This window comes from Trifolium pratense, linkage group LG1 (genome assembly GCF_020283565.1).
Source record: "Trifolium pratense cultivar HEN17-A07 linkage group LG1, ARS_RC_1.1, whole genome shotgun sequence".
In the NCBI taxonomy this organism is placed as follows: domain Eukaryota; kingdom Viridiplantae; phylum Streptophyta; class Magnoliopsida; order Fabales; family Fabaceae; genus Trifolium; species Trifolium pratense.
Genome location: NC_060059.1, coordinates 265796 through 287030, shown reverse-complemented (window position 1 = coordinate 287030; position 21235 = coordinate 265796). Strand labels below are relative to the sequence as shown.

The following is a 21235-nucleotide window of genomic DNA, read 5'->3' as shown; positions in this document are numbered from 1 at the left end:
AATTTCATAATTAGAAATTTGTTCTTGTAATTAGACACTTATCTAGCACAAAACAACCAATTCATAAAAATGAGTTTCAATGCCGAAATTAAGTATGATTATAACAACCAGCTCATCAAAGAATTTATACTTTCTTTTCATTTTACCATTATATAAGAGACAATTGTTTCATGAATAGTTTCGTACTCGTTATAAATGGGAAATTATATTTTGTGCTTCTATATGAAGATTGCACGAATGGAATCAATTCATGTCCATTTATATTAGGTATTGAATCCCATAGTACAAAGTAAGACAAAAAATTATATAGAAATTCCCGTAAGGAAAAACTGTCCACCACCCACTTGATCTACCAACAAGGTTGATCTTAGTAAATTATATAACAATTAACTCTTTTGTTATAGTCTGTGTAGCGGTATTTGATTCGGTACTGCACTTATGTGCCATATGACATAGTATATCACAATTGTATAAGATACATTGTGATCCAGGGTCATTCCATAATGGTGGATTTACTTTTTAGTGTTGTTGTTCGAGACAACAAATACTTTCTTTTTATGTTCTTGCTAACTTCTTCGTCAATGCGAAGACATGTTATCAGACATTTGAGGGAATATTACTTAGCCATTTATCCTTATAGCTTGTTAAATTTTTTAAAGTAAAATTGGAATATCTTCCTTCAAAATAATAGCAACTCTGTTGTTATTATAACAACATAATTTTTTTTTTATTGCCAATCTTTAAAGTGATTCCCTTCAAACCAAAATGGTTTGTTCTAGTTAGCAACATCATAATTTGAGCCAGTAATTTCTTCGGTAGACATGGCAGAAAGAAACGTCTTAAAATTGTTGTTTCCGATGTTCAAAATCGTTAAAAAATAATTTTCAGCCACCGAAGAGATTACTGGACTGAGTCGCGGGTGAATACGCTTTCTTTAAGACGTTTCGCGGCACTGCCCAAAATTGTGCAAGGCAGACGATCAACCACGAAGTCTCCAGGATAAAACAGCCCAGTTCTCTACTGATACCGATAAATACTGCACCGTAGATATCGGGCAAGAATTACACCCTCAAATATGATACTAAAACCATTGCGCTATGGTGGTTTTAAGTTCATTCTAATACGGTGCTATGACCGTTCTAATATGGTACCGAGACCATTTTTATATGGTAACTAAGACCATTCAAATCATAGGGAATATGACGCTATGACCATTTTTAAATTTGAAGGAACTGTGATAATAGAATCACTCTTGAATATAAGAATAATACTAATACTAGTATTACTCACCACATAACTTTAATTCTTCGCTAAACTATTAGGAACAAAAATTATTGCAAAACTATCTAATTTGCAAAATCATTCTAGTTAGTTATAACAACACCTTAAAGAATCTTAGCCAAATAAAATTCAAAGAGTTTCTTACTTCTTTTAAGATGTAAAAACAATTGCAGGTAAATATGTATTAGTTACTGCATCACTAGTATTCGGATCATCTCATAATCTTAGAGCTTAAATAAAACTAGCATCATATGATTCATTAAGATCATTTCGACTAATAATATTCCAAAAACGGAAGAAAAAATACCTGACCATATGTACTCTCTATACTTTTCAACATACTACTTGATTTGATTTTCCAACGGGTTAACAGTAATAATAGTATGTGACAAGAGTATCTTTGAATGACATAATTCTTACTAACCTCATGAAGGACACAGGTTTCAAATGCTCACACCAATACCACCGACTTCTATTTGCTCAATTATCTATTTTTTTTCTATTTTTGTGGCGGCAGCTAGCAGTTATAATAATTGTAAAGGCTTAACCCTTAAACCAATATATTACCCTATCAAGCAACAACTAACAATGCTAGATATATGGTACCAGAACTCAAGACCTTTGACTACTTCATTTTGCATTCTCCACGTGATGTTTTCCAAATTAATCATGAATTAAATAAATAAATAAATAAGAGTTAATTTAATTATTTTCCAAATACACACTAGTATACTATACACACTAGTATATTCTAGTACCCGAAGTGAGACTCAAAAATTTTATTTTCAATTTACACAATATTGTGCTCTTTGTTCCAACAGAGTAAGATAAAATCGTTAAAAGTGGTTTTGTAACTGTTTTCTAAAAATAAGTATTTCTTAATTGCAAAATTTAGGAACATTTGTAGTTTGAAGTAAGCCAGAAATAATTTAGGAAATAAATTATTGCTTTAATTATTAGAAGATTTATTTTATATTTTTGTAAGAAAAAAAAGATATCAAATAAACTTTAATCATTAGATAAAAAAATAAATGGATAGAATTTGGTGTCAAATGGGTCTGCCATAACACAGTGGTCCCCGGGTCCAGTTTTGGTGCATAAGCCCAAGCTTATGCACCGTCCATAAGTCCAGTCCATTGCTATCCACACCCCCAATTTGAACGAACCAAACACAAAATGGTGAAAAGAAAACAGGTTAGACCTAAATTTTTATTTTGATTTTGATTTGAGAATTATGTTTGATTTTGATTCTGATATTGTACTTTGATTTTGTTTTTGATTTTGATTCTGATATGCATGAATTCTGTTATTGATTTTGATTTTGATTTCGCATTATGTTTTGTCTGAAACCATTAGGCAAGTATTTTGGTTTCACATTATTCTTATATCCTACTTTGATTTTGATTCTGATATGCTACAAACTTGTACCATACTTATGGTTTCAATGTTATATTTCACTTTTTTTAGATGTTTTGGATGTACTAAATGGTTTCCTAATTATATTTTGGATACAAGTGTATATTTTCCATCTAGATTTTCGGATGCCGATGTTACCACACGTTATGAAAAATGGTGGAAGATAAGAGCAAGTTCATCAAAATGTAGAGATCCTAAAATTGTTGGCACTGTTACTGTGTCCTCTGTAAATTCTAGTTCTATTCCTTCTGTTGAAACTTCAAGTTCACCTCCAAAACAAAACACTCTAACTCCTTTGGCATCTGTTGTTAAGGATTGTAACCCTGTCTTGGAAGATGTTCAGTTTAAAGATGCAGATGAAAACACAGAAACAAGACTTTCATGTGACAGAATATGTGATGATCGTTCAAAAACTAGCAATGGCGGTAATATTGTTGAAGATGTTCCTTCTGGTTTTATGCTTTGGGATCAAGATGTGAGACCCTTCATAGTTCCTTTTACATTGCAGGTTGCAGATTTTGGATTATCAAAGCTTGCTGATGTTGAAAATTCAACTTCATCTGCTATAGTTGCGGAGGGTACATTCGGTTACATGCCACCTGAGTATGATGAATTCTTAATCTTTCCAGTGGATAGCAAACTTTTCTTTTTCATAGAATTTGCGATATTTGGCGATATTTAGAAACAAAGAACCTGGCTTATTTGAGACCAATAAATGGATATGAGTCAGTTTAGATAAACTTATCAATAAGTACTTACTGAAAAATAAGTTTCACTAAAATGAATCATATAAACTCATTTTTATTATAAAGTTTCCATAAGTTAGAAACTAATCTAAACTAGACCTACGGGTTTAGCTCTTTTGTCTCTTTCTGATACATTCCCTTATTGACAGATATGCGCATGGTGTTATCGCTCTTTCTCCGAAAATAGATGTCTATGCATTTGGAGTTGTTCTATATGAACTAATTTCTGCTAATCAAGCTGTAATCAATGATGGTCCTGAAGTAAAAGGCCTTGTAGCTTTGGTAATTCTCATGTATTATTTTCAAGTAGTATCCTAATAATTTTATATAAACAGAAATTATGTTTGTTAAGATACAAAATAGTATGAAATTTACTTACATAAATAATTAAGAAGACTAATGACATATTTCCCTTTCTTATTGGTTGAAGTTATTTTGTTGATTTTTTTGACAGTTTGATGAAGTGTTTGATCATGAACCGAATTCGACAGAAGCTCTAAAAAATCTGGCGGATCCTAGACTTGGAGATAACTACTCAATTGATTCAGTTTACAATGTACAAATAATATGAAGTATTAAATTTATTGTGTGATAATTAATAGTTTCAACATTAATAAAGTTTTGTCCATTTTTCAACATTGCAGATAGCAAAACTAGCCAAAGCATGTACAATGAAAGGATCCACAACTATGTCCAAGCATGAGATCTGTTGTGGTTGCTCTTATGACAATAACTTCTACTACTGAGGATTGGAATATTTCATCTTATTTTGAAAATCCAGCTTTTGTAAATTTAATGTCCGTAAAATAGTAGTACACCATTATGACGCAGTCATATCGCCATTTAATTGTTTTGTTGCCAAAATCGTAGTACATTCAAAGTAGTTGAAAAGCAGTGTAAAATGTTCTATTTCCACTGGTGGAAAAGCAGTGTAAAATGCTGCGAACGCTGCTATTTTGTAGTGCACGTAATTGCTTCTATTTCCACTGGTGGAAATTCAGTGGAAAACGCTGCGAACGCTGCTATTTTGAGTGCACGTAAAACGCTGCTATTTTGGTGAAAGGAAATAACTCTTGATTTGAGTTTTCATACTTATGTTTTTCAATATTATAACCTTGATTTTGAATATTATTAGCCCATGATGGAATTGTACACTGAAACCATTATGCTTGATAAATGGTTTCAGTAAGTTATACACTGAAACCATTAGTCTTGTGAAATGGTTTCGGTTACTTATACACTTTTGATAAAAGGTTCAGGAACTTCCATTAGTTGAAACCTCCTTAAGGATGCTCTCCCAACATGAGAAATATAAGGATGGTCTTCGAATCAACCCATTTGAAGGACGTGCATTTGAATCCAACACATTGCCTCTCTTCCGAGGTTTAGGTTCATGGGTTGATTTGAAGACAATTCTCCTCTCTTATATGTAGGGGTATATACAATCATTTAAAACACAATTGAATCAAAACCTATACAAAAACACAATCGAATCAATAAAAATCAAAATCAAGAACACATTCACTATACTAAACACCTAAAAAAAGAGAAATATAACATTGAAACCATACGTATGGTTTTATGGTTTCAGTAAGTTATATACTGAAACCATTTACCAATATTAATGGTTTCAGTGTCTATGCTGATAGCAAAACAAGCAGTTTTAGTTGAAAAGCAGTGTAAAATGTTGTATTTCCACTAGTGGAAAAGCAGTGTAAAACGCTTCTATTTGTAGTGCACGTAATTGCTTCTATTTCCACTGGTGGAAATTCAGTGGAAAACGCTGCGAACGCTGCTATTTTGGTGAAAGGAAATAACTCTTGATTTGAGTTTTCATACTTATGCTTTTCAATATTATAACCTTGATTTTGAATATTATTAGCCCGTGATGGAATTGTACACTGAAACCATTATGCTTGATAAATGGTTTCAGTAAGTTATACACTAAAACCATTAGTCTTGTTAAATGGTTTCGGTTACTTATACACTTTTGATAAAAGGTTCAGGAACTTCCATTAGTTGAAACCTCCTTAAGGATGCTCTCCCAACATCAGAAAGATAAGGATGGTCTTCGAATCAACCCATTTGAAGGACGTGCATTTGAATCCAACACATTGCCTCTCTTCCGAGGTTTAGGTTCATGGTTTGATTTGAAGAAAATTCTCCTCTCTTATATGTAGGGGTATATACAATCATTTAAAACACAATTGAATCAAAACCTATACAAAAACACAATCGAATCAGTAAAAATCAAAATCAAGAACACATTCACTATACTAAACACCTAAAAAAAGAGAAATATAACATTGAAACCATACGCATGCTTTTATGGTTTCAGTAAGTTATATACTGAAACCATTTACCAATATTAATGGTTTCAGTGTCTATGCTGATAGCAAAACATGCAGTTTTAGTTGAAAAGGAGTGTAAAATGTTCTATTTCCACTGGTGGAAAAGCAGTGTAAAACGCTGCTATTTGTAGTGCACGTAATTGCTTCTATTTCCACTTGTGGAAATTCAGTGGAAAACGCTGCGAACGCTGCTATTTTGAGTGCACGTAAAACGCTGCTATTTTGGTGAAAGGAAATAACTCTTGATTTGAGTTTTCATACTTATGCTTTTCAATATTATAACCTTGATTTTGAATATTATTAGCCCATGATGGAATTGTACACTGAAACCATTATGTTTGATAAATGGTTTCAGTAAGTTATACACTGAAACCATTAGTCTTGTTAAATGGTTTCGGTTACTTATACACTTTTGATAAAAGGTTCAGGAACTTCCATTAGTTGAAACCTCCTTAAGGATGCTCTCCCAACATGAGAAATATAAGGATGGTCTTCGAATCAACCCATTTGAAGGACGTGCATTTGAATCCAACACATTGTCTCTCTTCCGAGGTTTAGGTTCATGGGTTGATTTGAAGACAATTCTCCTCTCTTATATGTAGGGGTATATACAATCATTTAAAACACAATTGAATCAAAACCTATACAAAAACACAATCGAATCAATAAAAATCAAAATCAAGAACACATTCACTATACTAAACACCTAAAAAAAGAGAAATATAACATTGAAACCATACGTATGGTTTTATGGTTTCAGTAAGTTATATACTGAAACTATTTACCAATATTAATGGTTTCAGTGTCTATGCTGATAGCAAAACAGGCAGTTTTAATTGAAAAACATGTAGGCATAGACGTCTGTCACATGTATGTAATCACTTTATTGCACAAGCTGGTACTGAGATGCAGACCAAATGTAACTATTGTGACTTATTAGTTAGATTCAAGGATGGTACAAGCCTCATTTGAATTAACTAAGACTACGAAACTGAGAGTCCTGTCGAAATCATTTACACGTGAATATATACCCGAACAATAATAGTGTATATGTTAGTAGGTTTCCATTACCGCATTTCTAGCACAAAAATTTGTTGATTCTTCTCAGCCAATTAATATGCACAACAAATTGCTTCCTCTTGATAAGTTTCTCGACAAAATCTGCGAAGTGCAAGAAACCTTCACATCATCAAAACACACCAGGAGCATTGAAACATATTTAATGGTTCCAAGTTCATCCAAAGAACCACACACAATACTAAGAAAACAGATGTAAAACACTTGCAAAGCATATTTGAAACACAGTTCTAAGATTCCACATTCTCAACATACGATGCAAACAACATTCTATCAATTTCTACAAGTTCACAATTTGCACTTATTTTCAACAAGAATTGATATCCAAAACAACATACAAGACATGACAAGATCCAAATATGCAATATAGATTTGATAATCTTATGATGTAACATGCCAAAACTTAGACGGAAAGCGACATACCGGTGACTAAACAAAGCATATCTAAATTAAAACACACCTGAAAGTTTATTTGCAAAACCAAGGGCCTCAAACAGCTTCACCGCTATTTTGTGCTGAGCAACAAATGCAAAAAGCTCCAAACAGACTTCATCTTCATTGAAATAAGTAACCAATCCATAAATCGACAAAAGCATTAGAAAACCGAGAACCATCAAAGAATTTTCAGTATTTTCTTTCATGTTAGCTTTCAAATCAAGTGTTAGCTTCAATGCATCTTCTCTTACACAAGGTTTAATATTTGGTGAGATTCTCATCAGTTGTTCTATCAGAAAGATGTGGCACTCATCAATAATCACAACATTGTATCCCTTCTTACACGGGATCTGATGATTCTCGCAGATTAGCTAGAATGTCAGTTTCTTCTGTTGGGAGCAACTGCAAACTTGTTCCATCATCAATGGTAGGACTTAATTCATTATCCATGTAAGATTTAACTGCATATTTAGATAATAGATATTTAAGCTCTCTCATATTCATAGAAGCTACAGTAAATGAAGGTTACACTAGGAATTTAAAATATATATACAAATCTATCATTAGCAGTGCCATAATTTTATAATTAAACCTTAGCTACTGTTTTTTGCATTGAAGAGATTGATAAAATGTTCATCAATCTAAGATATAAAAACTGGACAAGCCTTTCAACTTGACTAAGATATATACTAGGTGAGTAAGAAGAAGTATTTTATAATCAACACATAAAGGAAGTATTTATGATTGAGTCTGACCTTCCAATATCTTGTCAAGCTCTCTTGACCCAGTGGTTATCTGAATAATCGATTCACGCTGGGCATGTCAGCAATAATCTCAGCAGATGCTAAATCAATAAGGTAGATCAAGGTCTTGTACTTTGCTGCATACTCTAGTCCAGCAATATCAGAATCAATAAAATACAATAATCAACCCACACATTACAACACAATAAAATACATAAGCTAAAACCAACTAATTAAAATGTTTAATGGTTTTGATAGTCTTTTTTGTGAAACCAAACTACTTGCCTAATGGTTTCAGGCAAAAACAACATTCATGGATGGATTTAAAAATCATGAACATTAATAAAAAATCAAAACCTAGAAGCTAATAGAATATCATAAACAAAATCAAATTAACAAGGAAAAACGAAACTTACATAATCCCAAGATGAAATTAGAATATCGTTAGAGTTAGGCGCAAATTGAATCTCCAATTTTGAGAATTCAATCGCAGCTTTTGAGTGATGGAGAAGACGATACACAGAACAAACACGACGGCGAAGTCACGGTGGCGATACAGAGAAGAAACACGAACACGACGGCGAAGGCGATACAGAGAAGAAACACAAACACGACGGCGAAGTCACGGTGGCGATGAACAAAAGAAAGACGGTGGCGATTCAGAGAAGAGAAGGCGAAGTGGAGAAGTGAGAGATGTGTGATCCTGTGACTCAGGTTCACAGGGTGACAACTTGAGATCGTAACACGTGGCAAAAAGAATTACATGATCAAGTGGTTGTAATTCACTTATGCATCATACATAAATTTAGACTTATGGACATTAATTTTTGCCGTGATCCCCCACCTCCAAAGTGTTTAAAATTATCAAAAATTTAATAATTATTAATAATATTTTTTTAAAAGTAAAAATCACGAATCTTCACAACTATATTGTAACAAAAAAAAAATCTTCACGACTATAATAATGACATAATTGATGTCAATTCAATATAAGTTATATGTTTATTTTTCGTTGTTTTAATCAAATTGATATCAATTAAATGATTATTTCAATTGTAAAAATGAAAATGAGGTCGTAGTTGGAATTTTTAATTTTATTTAAGTACTCCATCCGTTCAAAATTATAAGGGAAACAACTCAATTTCTTTATCCCAAATTATAAGAGGAAAAAAACCGCTTTTCCAAAAATTATTTGTCCCAAGTACCAATAATTGAGAAAAAAAACAGTTCGTCACCTAAGTAGCGAACAAAGTTCGTTACCTAGGTAGAGAACCTTATATAATTTAAATTTTGTGTCCCTCACACCCTTCACTCACCTCTCATGATTTTATTTGAATGAAACACGATCTGCAAGTTAAAGTGTGAACTCTTCCTTCATCCCAAAAAAATATTTTGAATGAAACACAAAGCGAGTGATTAAAAAAATTCAATTTATAGAATTATATGGTGTGTGTGAGAGAGAGAGAGAGAGAGAGAGAGAGAGAGATTGGTCGATAATATACCAGTCGTTCCAGTGGCCAATCAATATATGATCTTTATAAGATTCACTAGTTAAAGTGCAAACTAAATTAACAATCTAAATAGCGAATTGTGTTTTAGTTCACGCTCCAAGTAACGAACAGTGTTTCAGTTCATATTTTAACTAGCGAACCGTGTTTTTTCATATTATTTTCATTCATGGGAGATATGGGAGATGTGAAGGGTGCAAATGTTAGGGTTAAGTAATAAAAAAATTCACTCGCTATGTATGGTACAAAATGAATTTGCTACATAGATATCAATGGGGTATTTTAGTCATTTTAGGAGACGCGTGAAAAAATGCTGTGGCACGAAAAAAAGAACCCAATATAGGAAGTTGTTTTGGGCCTTGAGATCCATTGAAGTTTTTTTTTAAAGTTTTCTCTCCTCACCCCTTGTTTCTTTTCTACTCTCCAATTTTTTTCCTTGAATAAATATTTCGGAACGCGTTCTCCGAATTTTTGTTTGCCTTAGGAAAAACTTCTAAACTTTTTTTTTTCAAAAAACACATTCCGAAATTTTTATACAAGATCAAAAATGAAAAAAGGAGTGTAGAAAAGAAACACGGGGTGAGAAGAGTTTTTTTTTCTTTCTCTTTTTCTTTTTTTGTAATAGATCCGTAGAAGATTTAACAATTACCAAAATATTCGTTTCGACCAAAAATATAAAAATATGTAAATTCTAATATGGATCATTTAATCAAGTGGTCTATGGTGGATCAGTCACGAATAACATTACAAAGAATACGAATTTTACAAAATTCACCGTTTGATTGAAAGTTCAAGATTAACCGTTGTTAAATAACATAAATCTTGATGGGTGTCAATAACGTATTAAATTATTTTCAAGAAAATTAAAAAAATTAATGAATGATCTATACGATATAAACTTTCAATGGAACTATCAATTTTGTAAATTCATATTAATAATATAAAAATACACTCCTCCGTATCTAATAATTCATTCGCAACTTTCGATGAGTTTCGTTCCTTCCTTGGTGGTGTGGCATTTTCCAGAATTCTGAATTTCTGATCCATTATATCAACTTCTAAGGTAATCGATTCAATTCATCACTTCATTCTTTCACTAATTATCATATTATCATTTTTTCTACCCAAAACATTAACAATATATTGTTTTTCAATTTCAATTTTACACCACACTAAACCTGATTCTCAATTTCTCACACAATTCAAATACCCAGTTGGTTAATTTTATAATTAATCCCAAATTTGAATTAACTATTAATCACCCCTTTTCGGAAAAAAATTCAGATCTGACTGATTAATTAATTATTACATTACATGATCTTATTTTTATTTGTGTTTTGGTTTTGGAAATTAGATGACAGACACAGGATCAAACACACATGATGTTGGATTATTAAAAAAACATGTTTTTTGTGTCACAATAAGTATGTAATGTATGAGTCTGAGATGATGATTTTGTTTGAATAATAATTTTGTTTGCAGAGGAGAATAGTTTGATGGATAATATACCAGATCATATAGTATGGGATATATTGAGTAGAATAAAGAAAATTAGTGACAGAAACAATGTTTCATTGGTTTGTAAAAGGCTTTACTATTTAGATAATGCACAGAGACATTATCTTAAGGTTGGATGTGGAATGGATCCTGCGAATGAAGCTTTAACGAGTTTATGTATTAGGTTTCTCAACCTGTCTAAAGTAGAGATCGCAGATTCTGGCTGGATGTCGAAATTAGGGAAACAATTGGATGATAAGGGTCTTTTAATTCTTTCAAATCATTGCCCTTTATTATGTGATCTCTCGTTAAGTTACTGCACTTTTATTACCGATGTTGGTCTCCGTTACTTGGCTTCTTCTTCCAAGTTGTCATCTTTGAGTTTGAATTTCAATCCGAGAATAACGGGTTGTGGAATACTGTCTCTTGTTGTTGGTTGCAAGAATCTCTCTAGGCTTCACCTTATAAGGTGTCTCAATGTGAGTAGTGTCGAGTGGCTTGAATATCTTGGCAAACTTGGAACACTTGAGGATCTTTCCATTAGGAATTGTAGAGCTATTGGTGAAGGTGACTTGATTAAGCTTGGCCCTGGTTGGCAGAAACTTAAAAGGTTGCAGTTTGAAGTTGATGCGAATTACCGATATATGAAAGTTTATGATCGACTATCTGTAGATAGCTGGCAAAAGCAACAAGTCCCTTGTGAAAATATGGTAGAACTAACTTTGGTGAATTGCATCATAAGCCCTGGAAGAGGACTTGCTTGTGTGTTAGGCAAGTGCAAGAACTTGGAAAAAGTTCACCTGGACATGTGTGTTGGTGTAAGGGACTTTGACATAATTTCCTTGTCTCAAAGATCAAGTGACCTTCGATCGGTTTCATTTAGAGTTCCATCTGATTTTTCTCTTCCCTCCTTGGTGAATAATCCTTTGAGATTAACCGATGAGAGTCTGAACGCCTTGGCTCAAAACTGCTCAAAGCTTGAATCAGTGAGCATATCTTTTTCTGATGGGGAGTTTCCGTCGTCCTCCTCATTCACATTGAGTGGAATACTTTGCTTAATACAAATGTGCCCGGTTCGGCAGCTTGCCCTTGATCACGTTTATTCCTTCAATGATGTTGGAATGGAAGCTCTTTGCACTGCAGAATATCTTGAATCTCTTGAACTTGTGAGGTGCCAAGAGATTAGTGATGAGGGTCTACAGCTTGTGAGTCATTTTCCTCGATTGTGTATTTTACGGTTATGCAAGTGTTTGGGAATCTCAGATGATGGATTAAAGCCGCTTGTTGGATCGTTCAAGTTGGATATCTTGGCCGTTGAAGATTGTCCTCAAGTTTCTGAAAGAGGAGTCCAAGGAGCTGCAAAGTTTGTGTCTTTCAGGCAAGATTTATCTTGGATGTATTGAATCTGTTGGGTTTTATAGACATGGTGAAAAGTCTTCGACTATCCACAATGTTGCTCTATATCTATATCTATATATGTTGTACTATATCACACACACATAAGATTGTTCTCTTGTATTTAATTTGTACATCTTGTTTTACATCAAATAAATGTATTTCTTGTCACAAAAAAGAAGAATAGATTTCTAGCAATATGTGATGTATATTATCCAATCAATGTTTCATTACAAAATACAAATGAAATTGGAGCTTTTTTCAAGCTTTATCTTTCTGTGCCATGCTTTGGCATTTTCCTTGTAATGTCCACCTACCTTTCATTACCATGAAAACCTGATATTGGATTGAAGGACAGAGTCCACGATCAACATCTCCATTTGATTTTTGAAAAAATATTACTAAAAACTCAATAAAAATAATACATTTAGTTAAACCTTTTAAAATTATAAAGTTTATAAATTGTTAATTTGGTTTAATTGAAGGAGAATGTTATAGTGAGCTTTTGGTTGGGAGGAATTTAGGAGGAGTGAATATCTATATTATTTTAGCTATTGAGGAGTAGTTTCTTTCTTTCTTTTTTTTTTTTTATCAATCTACTTCTACACCTCAATAAAAAAATTGAACTACACCACTAAAACTAAAATGGGCCTAACATCTGCTTAGTCCAATGAATTAAATGAAGTATATAACCCAACAAATCGCAATTTTTTTATCTCGGGTCAAAAAGATATATTTTTTTTCTTTTTTAAAAAAAACAAAAGAAAAGAAAGGAATCAGTGGCTAATGTGGCATCGATTACATTTCTTCTGGGTAAATCAAGATATTATCTACTCGCAACTGCAGAGACTAATATTTCAAAGTAACTGAGAATACGTGAGAATACGTTTCAGTCTATTAATTTGAGAGTTCCACCAAAGGGCTGTTAAGTTTGTATCTTCATTCATAATGGATACAATACAACCTCACTCACTACAAGAACCAAAATTCTTCAACTACTTGCAGAACACGTAATTACATTTATTAATTTACCTTATGAATTTCTATAATAAAGGGTGATCAAGAAGTAGGGTTGCCACAAAGAATTTTGAACAATTTCAAAAACAAATAAAAAATCAAACTAAACTTGAAATGTTGGAAGTTTTAGACTAAATTCATAAATGTAATAAAAACAACCACACTCAATTTTGAGTCGGTGAGGAAATGAATGGTTTAGTATCTACACTTACATTAGAAAAACCTAAATTGTTAGACTGGCCGGCGTGTTATATGATATATTATACCGCATCATCTGTAACCCAAATTCAATGGCCGAGGAGAAGATTCAAACTGTTATCATTTGCTAATAGCTTATATCCTCCTCCACAAGCAAGTTTAGGTCTGGGAGAACAAATTTAGGTTCTTGATTACCAATCTCTTCTACTTTCGGAGGAGCATTTGCAGCATTAACGTGTGAATCATCAATAAGAACCTTATGTGTGACAATTTTGGGGGAGATTGAATTAGAAGGACAACATACTGCCTCCACAAATTGGGATGAATTAGAGGTTGTAGCGTTATTAGAGTTCGGTCGTGACTCGAAATCAAGCTGTTATAAAAGGCCGAGGCATATTAGATTATAATGCACCAGATTATATCCAAATTAATACAGAATACTACAAATAGTGAACAAGAGAGGTCACCTTCATTCTCTTTAAACTTTCATTAGTGTCTCTCTCTTTTTCGACAGCTAGGCGCAAAGCCGCCAGCTCCTGTTGAGAAATTCAAACAATATTTATTAGTATAATACAAATCATAATAAAATGTATATCTCCAAGTTGAATGGTTTAGACAACGATGGCTAGTACATTTTTCAAATTTCTCCTTTCTTTCGATAACAAACTCTCTTCTTCTTTTAGTTCAGCTAAAGTCTGCAGGCACAAAAAGCATCATCGAGAGATGTTAAGCATGTAACTAAAAACAGAAGGGAAAAACAGTTACATTTCAAATAACCAAAAAGTGTTGTTGACAATTTAGATTTATGAAATGTTTCAATCATTAGAAAATCAGAGAATATATATATATATACACATTCAGCATAGAGCTTATAATACTCACCTTTTTTCTTTTTGGGTTTTTTGTAGTAACTCTTTCCTTTTGATTAGCAACCTACAAATAGTACCGAATATAGCATTAAAGTTGAGACATATTTTAAAAGCAAATTCTCTAAAAATATGAGGTCAAATAACATGATATTACTCTAGCTTCAAAACAAATCAGAAACAAAAATTGAGGATAACTCATAAGTCTCTTATACACTTTTATCTAAAAAAATATTTTGAAGATCAAGATCAAATAGTTATTATTTTTTACCTTATAACACTTAGTTCAAACTAGTTGAGTTACCCACTTCACAAATAACCCACCAACAAAGATAACCCACCAACAAAGGAAAGACATAGTACACCACTTGTATAACAGCATGTTATTATAATAAATAAATGGAAATATTTTGACTTGACTTTAGGCATGCATTGAGGCAAAACACAAACAAACACATACGGTTGCGCTCAAGCTGTGATGCAGCATACCATTACACACATGTGTCATCTTCAACCCACAACAGTTACTAAACAGGATAAGTCAACAATTACTACTAATTTAGTTGTTTATATTATTTCCTAGCTACTTTGATAGAATTGTTTATATTTTATATATATATATATATATATAATAATTTTAAAAAAATTAATGTAATTTTTCCATTAAAAAATAAAATCATAGTAGTAATAATAATAATAAAAATAAAAGTCAATGTAACGAAACCATAAATAACTCACAAGAATTGCAATTGCAACTTACAAAAACACCCAAAAAAGTACACAACCACTACACCAAACTAAACAGCACGACTTACCTTGCAGTATTTTTGCCACGAAAACACGCCACCAATGAATTTTACTCTATTACCCTTTATTATTATTCCATCAGCGCTAGCTCAAGTCGGTCGTCGAGTCTCTCAATCTGCATTGTCTTCTTCTTCCCCGGAGGAGGTCCGTGGTCTCGTCGCCTGTGGCACCGGTGCTGGCGTCTCCATCTTCGCCAACAAATTCCCAGGTGTATTCGCCACCACCTGTCTTACTCCATCTGACGCCGTCAACGCCCGCTCCATCAACAACTCAAATGTACTCGCCTTATCCGGCAGGTACACTTCAACGGAAACAGCGATTGAGATCGTAGACGCCTGGTTGAACACGCCATTCAAGTCTCCCTGTCCCGCAAATGACAACAGACCGTGGCCACATGAGATGGACAAGTTTCTTGACAAGTCTCAAATTGAAATGCCCAAGATTGGAAAGGAAGATACGGTTGACACATGTGCGGTTTGCTCTTTGGCCGTGAACAACAGGGAGCTGAACCCAATCAATTTGCTTCCGGGAGGGTCAATCAAGATTTTTAGGGAGAGTCCGACATCAGCGTTGGTGAGGTTCAAGGCGGGGAGCATAGAGCCGGCACATCACCACACGTTTGGGCACGATTTCGTAGTGATTGAAGGGAAGATGAGTGTTTGGAATGTGACAAAGGAAGAGATGTACGATCTAACAGTTGGGGATTACTTGTTTACTCCTGCTGGTGATGTGCATAGAGTGAAGTACTATGAGGACACTGAGCTCTTCATCAAGTGGGATGGTCATTGGGATATATTTTTTGATGAGGATATTGATGATGCTGCTGCCAATACTGCAATTCATACAGAATTACCCAACTGATTATGCTAGTTCTAGGTTTGTGTGGAATAATAATAAATAATAACCTCACTTGTCTTACTTTGTTTGTTTCAATATTCCTATTTTAATTAAGGTTACTAAATTTGTTTTCAAATGTAGCCCCTATATGTGAGGCTGGTAAGAGAACCATTCATAGAAATAGAATTAGTATGGACTACTGATAATTTGAGACAGTAAAGTATTCATTCACCAGAAAACATCTCATATTTCCTTTTTAAGAAAATGCTAATAAGTGTCTAAGGCCATTGTTCAATAAACCTAAAGAAGTAAATATTGAATACCAAAAAAAAAAAAAAAAAAAAGAAGTAAATATTTATAGGAACTTATATTATATGTATTCATTTATTTAACTTTTGAAAGAAGAATTACATAGCATAGCAACAACGACACATTTATTACCTGATCATACCCACCTCCCATGAATCAAAATTCATTCGTAGAATAAGCACAATGTATAAAATGGATACAGTTCCTAGGAGGACTACAAAAGGATGGATTCTTAGTAGGATTGATTTCCACGTTCAAGAAGGGTTTTAGTGTGAGGATTCTTACCCCAAGCTCTCTCCCTCCACAACAGTTCCACTTCATCAAATGTCAATCCTTTGGTTTCTGGAACAAAGAAAACCACAAACAAAAATGCAACAACAGCTATGACAGCGAGAAGCAAGAACGTAGGACCAGTCCCTGCAGCTTCTGCAATAGAAAGAAAGGACTGTGCAACAATCAAATTTGAAATCCAATTCACAGTAGCTGACATGCCTCCACACATTCCTCGGTATTCTTGTGGATATACTTCCGAGTTTACTGTCCACGGCACAGGTCCCATCCCTGGCGAGAAAAATGCAATATATAGGGCCAAACCAGCAACCGCAAGCCACCCATACAAATCATTTTGATTTGTAGTAGTGGCAGATGATTGGTTAAAAAATGATACGGATAAGATTATCAGAGAAACTATTACTCCTCCTAAACTATATAGGGCCAATGTTTTTCGCCCTGCATGGTCAATAAGGTAAATGCCCAGAACTGTTCCGGCAGCATTCAATCCGGCAACTATGAGAGAGAGTTGAAGAGCCAACTCATTAGAGTGAAATCCAGCCATTTGGACGATTGTTGGACTGTAGTACATCACTGTGTTTATACCTGTAAATTGCTGAAAGGCCTGTACAACCAATAAGTATGGGATTATAAATAGTTCAGAACCAAACACCAAAGTGTTTCTAGAATATAAGTATGATATGATTGATCGCATGTATATTACGTTCAACAACAAGCAACAAGAAAATAATGTGAGACTGAAAACCAATATGATTACTTGATTATGGTCCTCCCACGTCACGGAAACAATTTTATGCAATGTGGCTGAAGATGTTGCTTTATCATAATCATCACACTGGATAGTCATTAGTCAGCTGAACAATTAGTCTTTCTTTTGTTCTTTTTTTAAAAAGTTTTAGTAACCAAGAACCTTTAAGGGCATAACATAGAACATGTGTATACTAGTATTAAGAAACATAGTTATCAGCAAACTTGCAAAAACTATCGTTCAGAAGTTAAAGAGAAAGAGGCGTGCTGCAAGCTACTCACTAGTACATAATCATAACTCTAGGTAAGTACTCTACTTATTTCTCAATATCGTTCATTGAAGCACATATTTAGAGAAAGGCTTATTATGTCTAAGCCTAACTAGAAGGGACATTTGGTCCTTTCAATATGAGAAAAGTTATACTATTTTGCAATAAGGGCATCTCTAAATTATGTTTTACCTGCAATCCAGCTCCAGCAAGGAATGCAAGTCTGATCTCTTTTGATTTAAAAACATGCCCGTAACTGACATCATCCCTTTTTTGGCGGTCTTGCTCCGACTGAGCTGTAAGTAAAGCAATTTCATCCTCTAATCGATCAAAGTCATATATCTTACCGAGCACAATAATGGCTTCACTTTCTCTATTCTGCACATGAAGGAAAATAATTATAATAAAGAATTAGTTTTTGAAGGTAAACAAACATATAGAAATTCTTTTACATTTATATAGAGCCATCTTGGGGATTCAGGCAGCAAGAGCATGAGAAAAAACTGAACTACTGCCGGAACACACGAAACTCCCAACATCCATCGCCATGTCCCGGGGACCTGGTTGGTTAAGAATAAATAACTTGTTATATAGTATATGGGATAGAATGAATGAATGTTATAGGTAATAGGTATGTAATGAAAAAGAATGAACCTGTGTAAAAGCAAGATTGACTAGATAAGAAATAAACTGTCCACCAGTTATCATAAGGACATTTGTGGCTACTAATGATCCCCTTATTTCAGAGGGTGACAATTCTGCAATATAGACAGGAGCAGTAACAGAAGCTATACCCACACCTAGACCAACAAAAACACGGCCGAGTATGAGAGTATAAGGATTTGGTGCAGCAGACATGACAATTGCTCCAAGAATAAAGATAGCATCTGCAATGATGGTTGCTTTCTTTCTTCCATAATGATCATTAATCCAACCACCAACAGCTGCTCCAACAATAGCACCAGCAACTGCCATGCTGACAATAGTTTCCTGGATAAAATGACTGTTTTTGACGGCAGGAAAATCATCTTTAATATACAGAAGAGCTCCAGATATAACACCTGTATGCATGTATGTATGTAGGAATCAAACAAATTACTATAATGTATAAGAAACATAGCATAGCATAGCAGGTACTTACCAGTGTCGTAGCCGAAAAGCAATCCACCAATACTAGCCACAGAAGTGAGTCCCAAAATGTAAGGGTTCTTAAACACAGACACTTTTCTTTCAGGATGAATGTCCAAGTAACCAGAGCTTCCAACAATTGCTGCTACTGCTGGTATCGTCATCGTAACAACCAACCAACCAACCAACCCAAATTGTATTGTCACATTCTCTCCTTCCTACTAGTAGTATTGAAAACTCCCAAACAAAAATGGCAATCTCTGGCGGGACATAGAATTAATAGAAATGAGGAATAAAAATGAATGAATATACACTCACTGTATCAAAAAAAAAAAAAAAAAACAAATGTACACGACCCTACCTACCTTATTAGTTACCTTTACTTAATTGCCAACGTGCGTGCCTATCGTTATATGCCACCTTCAGCTGACTCAGCTCAACCTCCACTCCTCTTATCAATCAAACTATTTCTTATCCAATTATTCATTATCCAATTTATATACTCGAGTACTACATCTTTAAAATATGAATTTTTAATAGATTGGTTTTGCAAAGATATAGCGTTTACGAGGATTGATTTTACCAGCCGATAAAGATAACGGCGCAGTTTGTTGTCCGTTATTATATATGTTGGTCAGTTTCTAAAAAAATTAAATATAAACTAATATAAAAATATGATATAGCATTGAATTTTGTTTAAATTATACGAGTGCTCAAGCTCAACAATATAAGTTGAGTAATAGAGTGTTCACCAAAATATAAAATTCTTCGATTGGAAGGGGAGAACTCACGGACCCTTTTAGATTAGAGGCAACAGTTGACTTCCCCTTTTTGTGGTCCTCGAATATTCTACGGTCTTGTTACATTCGACTTTTAAGGGAGGAGCTAAAAGATAGACCTTCCTCTTGAAACATGGGGTGGGTTTGGTGTCCCGAAATTGACTTGGCTTCGCCAAAAAGCCTCATCTCTAGAAGCCTTGTGTGCCCCACAGATTCCCTGACGAAGATTAGTCATCGCTAACGGTTATGAAAACTTCACACCAATATAATAGTAACCCAAAATATAAAATTCAGATTTCCTTTTAATTACTCCTCATAAAATATGAGAAAATCAACAAAAGCTCTTAGGATATACTAAAGAAATCAAATATTACTCTTTTTTAACACAAAACTTTGTCCTTGGTGTACTTAAAATATTTCAAAAAATGTAAGCTCAAATGAATGCACTTTCTCCTTTGCTGATGACTTAATTCTTTTTGCTGAAGCTACTGTTGCTCAAATGAATGTAGTTTTAAATATTATTGGCCAGTTTTGCCAAATGTCAGGTCAACAGGTGTCGCAGGAAAAGACAAGCCTCGTGTTTTCAGAAAATGTATGCTCACAAGTTAGGCAAAACTTGGTTATGATGTCTGGTTTTAATGAAGCATCGTCTTTGGGATAGTATCTTGGTGTTCCTCTTGAGGGGAGAGCGCCAAAATGGTCGGACTATAATTATTTGATTAATCAAGTAAAGATGAAATTGTCAGCTTGGAAGGCCAAGCAATTGTCCTTTGCTGGGAGAGTCACGCTTTCGAAGTCGGTTATCGAAGCAATTCCTATTTATCCCATCATGATCCAGAAAATTCAACGAGCCTTTATATATGGGGTGATGATGACAGTGGTAGAAAATATCACGCGGTTAGCTGGGAGAGTGTAAGTAAACCAAAGGCGTATGGAGGTTTGGGTTTAAGAAGGTTAGTGCATATGAACACAGCTTGTCTCATGAAGCTAGGATGGGCCAGTAAGAGTGGAAAAGAGGCCTTGTGGATTGATGTGATCAAAGGAGAGTATGGTAGAGGAAATTCCAATTTTGAGCATGTTGAAGCTAAAACTCACGACTCCAGACTATTGAAGAGTTTGGTTAAGTTATGGAGAGAAGATTTTGACGCTCATGAGTTTTGGTCTGTTAGAAATGGAAATTCGGTGAATGCGTGGAAAGATAGATGGTTGTTCCCGGGAAAATATATTGAAGAAATGGCCATAATAGTTCCAGGTAATTTTCATAATTTAATGGTGAAGGACTTAGTTGACACAAATGGTGATTGGAGAGTTGATTTACTTCTCCCATGGTTGGTTGCCACAAAATGTTATTGCTAAACTGCATGCTATGCTGCCGTCTCAGGGAGATAGATGCCGATGTTGACAATAGCTTGGTGCGGAACCAACAATGGCAGCTTTACAATAGCTTCAGCTTACAATTTATTATGAAAATTCAATGATGAAAACTGGGAGGAAGAGTGGTTAAGCATATGGCAGCTAACTGTTCCGGAGCGTGTTTG

The 21235-nt window shown here is 34.1% G+C and overlaps 3 protein-coding genes, 1 long non-coding RNA gene and 1 pseudogene across 7 annotated transcripts; 3 read left to right on the top strand and 2 right to left on the bottom strand.

The window, feature by feature from the left end:
• The first annotated feature begins 2744 nt into the window (after positions 1-2744).
• Positions 2745-4501, top strand: LOC123902310 (annotated as a pseudogene).
• A 2162-nt stretch (positions 4502-6663) lies between these two features.
• Positions 6664-8800, bottom strand: LOC123902969. Of its 2 annotated transcripts, none has more exons than XR_006807790.1 (4): positions 8466-8800; positions 8062-8195; positions 7332-7767; positions 6664-6955 (listed from the first exon to the last, which is right to left on the bottom strand). It is a non-coding gene; the product is annotated as an uncharacterized LOC123902969 (long non-coding RNA). The 2 variants fall into 2 exon arrangements; XR_006807791.1 differs by having other exon boundaries at positions 8062-8186.
• Positions 8801-10496: 1696 nt separating this feature from the next.
• On the top strand, positions 10497-12801 carry LOC123914230 (F-box/LRR-repeat protein 14-like). Its single transcript, XM_045965305.1, has 2 exons — positions 10497-10620; positions 11040-12801. The coding sequence occupies exon 2, from the start codon at positions 11054-11056 to the stop codon at positions 12455-12457; it is 1404 nt and encodes a 467-aa protein (XP_045821261.1). The 5' UTR covers positions 10497-10620; positions 11040-11053; the 3' UTR covers positions 12458-12801.
• A 2481-nt stretch (positions 12802-15282) lies between these two features.
• Positions 15283-16413, top strand: LOC123914211 (DNA damage-repair/toleration protein DRT102-like). The gene has a single exon (XM_045965284.1). It carries the CDS (start codon positions 15380-15382, stop codon positions 16196-16198), a length of 819 nt encoding a protein of 272 aa, XP_045821240.1. The 5' UTR covers positions 15283-15379; the 3' UTR covers positions 16199-16413.
• On the bottom strand, positions 16035-19515 carry LOC123914204 (inositol transporter 1-like). 3 transcript variants are annotated; one of them, XM_045965270.1, is made up of 6 exons: positions 18932-19244; positions 18445-18851; positions 18243-18350; positions 17983-18168; positions 16769-17378; positions 16035-16169 (listed from the first exon to the last, which is right to left on the bottom strand). In XM_045965270.1, exons 1-6 carry the CDS (start codon positions 19080-19082, stop codon positions 16120-16122), a joined length of 1512 nt encoding a protein of 503 aa, XP_045821226.1. In that variant the 5' UTR covers positions 19083-19244; the 3' UTR covers positions 16035-16119. The 3 variants fall into 3 exon arrangements, with proteins under 3 accessions (XP_045821226.1, XP_045821215.1, XP_045821205.1); XM_045965259.1 differs by lacking the exon at positions 16035-16169 and adding an exon at positions 19284-19515 and having other exon boundaries at positions 16529-17378; positions 18932-19178; XM_045965249.1 differs by lacking the exon at positions 16035-16169 and having other exon boundaries at positions 16529-17378; positions 18932-19303.
• Positions 19516-21235: the final 1720 nt, after the last annotated feature.

What these genes read in the sequence shown, in the direction of transcription:
- LOC123914230 (XM_045965305.1), top strand. Translation starts at nt 11,054, where the DNA reads ATGGATAATATACCAGATCATATAGTATGGGATATATTGAGTAGAATA.
- LOC123914211 (XM_045965284.1), top strand. Translation starts at nt 15,380, where the DNA reads ATGAATTTTACTCTATTACCCTTTATTATTATTCCATCAGCGCTAGCT.
- LOC123914204 (XM_045965259.1), bottom strand. Translation starts at nt 19,082, where the DNA reads ATGACGATACCAGCAGTAGCAGCAATTGTTGGAAGCTCTGGTTACTTG. An exon ending in GCTTTTCGGCTACGACACTG is followed by an intron (nt 18,852 to 18,931) that starts GTAAGTACCTGC and finishes ACATGCATACAG; the next exon opens with GTGTTATATCTGGAGCTCTT. An exon ending in TTGCTGGAGCTGGATTGCAG is followed by an intron (nt 17,379 to 17,982) that starts GTAAAACATAAT and finishes TTGGTTGTACAG; the next exon opens with GCCTTTCAGCAATTTACAGG.